This window comes from Otolemur garnettii, unplaced genomic scaffold (genome assembly GCF_000181295.1).
Source record: "Otolemur garnettii isolate 467f Iridium unplaced genomic scaffold, OtoGar3 scaffold00020, whole genome shotgun sequence".
Taxonomy (NCBI): domain Eukaryota; kingdom Metazoa; phylum Chordata; class Mammalia; order Primates; family Galagidae; genus Otolemur; species Otolemur garnettii.
Genome location: NW_003852415.1, coordinates 7,633,400 through 7,636,453, shown reverse-complemented (window position 1 = coordinate 7,636,453; position 3,054 = coordinate 7,633,400). Strand labels below are relative to the sequence as shown.

The window sequence follows — 3,054 nt, the reverse complement described above, 5'->3', positions numbered from 1 at the left end:
AAAAAAAAAAAAAAGAGAAATGCAGATCAAAACCACAATGAGATTCCTTTTCACACATACTAGGATGGCTATTACCAAGAAAGAAAAATGCTGGCAAGGATGTGGGAAATTGGCACCCTTGTGCATTGCTGGAAAACAGTTTTGTGGTTCATCAAAAGTTAAGCATAGAATTAACTGTAGTGATGCAGCAGTTCTGCCCTTAAGTGTGTATGCAAGATAATTAAAAACGTGTTCCAACAAAAACCTGTATATGAATGTTCATAGCAGCACTGTTTATATAGTTAAAAAGTGTAAACCCCCCAGAGGGGTCTGTCAGCTGACGAATGGACAAAGTGTGGTGTAATCTATACAGTAGAATATTATTTAATCATAAAAAGAAATGAAATAACAGATAACATGCTATAATAGGGATGAACCTTGAAAACCTGCCAAGAAGCCAGACACAAAAGGCCACATATATTATTCCATTTATATGAAATGACCAGAATAGGCAAATCCATAGAGACAGAAAGCAGTTTAGTAGTTGCCAAGGGATGGGGGAAATGGAGAGTGAGGGACTGCTTAATGAGAAAAGGTAGTGAAATGTCCCAGAACTAGATAGTGTGCTGATGGTTAAACACATTTTGAATGTTCTTAGTGAACCTACATTGTACATTTTAAAATGTGAAAATTCTGGCGGTGCCCGTCGCTCAGTGGATAGGGCACCAGCCACATACACTGAGGCTGGCAGGTTCGAACCCAGTCCGGGCCTGCTAAAACAACAATGACAACTGCAACAACAACAAAAAAAGTAGCCAGGTGTTGTGGCAGGTGCCCGTAGTCCCAGCTTCTTGGAAGGCTGAGGCAAGAGAATCTCTTTAAGTCCAAGAGTTTGAGGTTGTTGTGAGCTGTGACGCTGTGACACTCAACCCAGGGCAACAGCTTGAGACTCTGTCTCAAAAAAAAAAATAAAAATAATAAAAATAAATAATTAAAATGTTAAGATTTTGAATTTTATGTTACGTGAATTTTACCAATAAATTGTTTTTATTTTATGGTGTTGGTATCTATTTTAAATTGTAGAATATATATACATCACCTGTGTTTAAGTATAAGTATAAATGTAATATAATTTTGAGTATTTTTCATTCTACTTTTGTCTTTATTTATTAGAAATTTGAGTTAAAAAAAAAAGGAAATCTGAGTTGTATAATTATCTTCTGCAATTGAGGTGAAGTTTAACATAGTCATTTTATATTCTAGTTAGTTTATAGATTAACCCTTAATTCTCTTTGATACTGAAATTTCCTACTCCATCTTGTGCCTTTTTCTTTTCCTTCTTTCTTTTTTTTTTTGGAGACAGGGTCTTTCTCTTTCTTCTAGGCTGGAGTGCAGTGATGTCATCAAAGCTCATTGCAACCTCAAACTCTGGTGCTCAAGTGATTTTCCTGCCTCAGTCTCTTGAGTCGCTGAGACTATAGGCACACACTACCATATCCAGCTAATTAAAAAAATTTTTTTTTGTAGAGATAAGGCCTTACTCTGTTGTTCTGGCTGGTTTTGAACTCCTGTCCTCAAGCAGTCCTCCCACCTCAGCCTCCCTAAGTGCTAGGATTATAGGAATAAGCCATTATACCTGGTCCCCTGACTTTTAAAATTTCTAATCTGATTCTTATTTGAGTCTTGCTCTGGTGCCCAGTTAAGAGTGTAATTGCAGCGTCATAGCTCATTACAACTTCAAACTCCTGCATTTAAGTGGTCCTCCAGCCACACAAGTAGCTGGGACTAAAAGAATATGCCACCAAGGCTGGCTAATTTTTCTGTTTTTTATAGAGACAGGGTGTCTCAGATGCTTTTGCTCAGGCTGATTCCAAGCTCCTGACCTCAAGTGATCTTTCCACCTTGGCCTCTCAAAGTGCTAGGATTACAGGTATAAGGTATTGCACCCAGCCAAAACTCTGAATCTTGAGTATATTTTATGCCTCTGCCATAACCATCATAAGGGTGTGATAAAGAGTAAAGGGAAATAAAATTGAACATCTGTTCAGAACAACTTTTCATCAATTCAGTATTGATACTTAATTTATAAAGTACTTAATTTATAAAGTAAGACAGCTTAACTATTTTAATTATATTTAATTTCTTGCTGAAATTTCAGAAACATTGGCAAACTCTAAATTAATAGCTAATAATATTATATTCTTGGTGTGTGTGTGGCATTTGGTTCTTAAAGAACATCAAAGTCATTGTATTTCTTTCCATTTTATATATTTTATAGTAGAGCGTTAATAAATAACACACATTTCTTCTCTTTTATCTGTAGGAGCCCCTCAATAGTGAAGATGATGTGAGTGATGAGGAAGGACAAGAACTGTTTGACACAGAAAACGTCGTTGTATGCCAATATGATAAAGTAAGGACTTCATCGTCATATTACTGATGTTATTTCTGTTTAAATTTTCTTTCCTAGGGTGGGCCCTGTGGCTCAGTGGGTGAGGCGGGTTCAAACCTGGCCCCAGTCAAACTGCAACAAAAAAATAGCCAGACCTTGTGGCGAGTGCCTGTAGTCCCACTTGCTCAGGATGCCGAGGCAAAAGAATGGCCTAAGCTCAGGAGTTGCAGGTTGCTGTGAGCTGGGTGACACCACAGCACTCTACCAAGGGTGGTAAAGTGAGACTCTGTCTCTACAAAAAAAAAAAAATTTCTTCCCTATCCTTTCTGCCTTATTGAAACATTAGAACAGCTGATTAATACCTTGTACCTTCATTACAAATAATGTGAAAGCACTGTTATCGTTCTGTAGATTAGTTTAATAGAATGAAAGATTAATTTCTTTACATTTGAAAAATAAGTTAGGAATGAGATGAAAAGAGTATGATTTTTTTTTTCTTTTTTTCTTTTTTGAGACAGAGCCTCAAGCTTTCCCCCTGAGTAGAGTGCTATGGCATCACAGCTCACAGCAACCTCCAACTCCTGGGCTCAGGCGAGTCTCCTGCCTCAGCCTCCCAAGTAGCTGGGACCACAGGCGCCCGCCACAATGCCTGGCTATTTTTTGGTTGCTGTCATTGTTGTTTT

At 37.7% G+C, this 3,054-nt stretch overlaps 1 protein-coding gene across 1 annotated transcript in view; it reads left to right on the top strand.

The window, feature by feature from the left end:
• The window catches only part of GTF2A1 (general transcription factor IIA subunit 1), a 38,044-nt gene that overhangs the window by 25,532 nt on the left and 9,458 nt on the right, over nt 1–3,054 (top strand). The window contains exon 7 of the mRNA XM_012803437.2: nt 2,303–2,392. Within this exon, the coding sequence (XP_012658891.1) occupies nt 2,303–2,392 (90 nt within the window). The remainder of the gene's footprint in view (nt 1–2,302; nt 2,393–3,054) is intronic.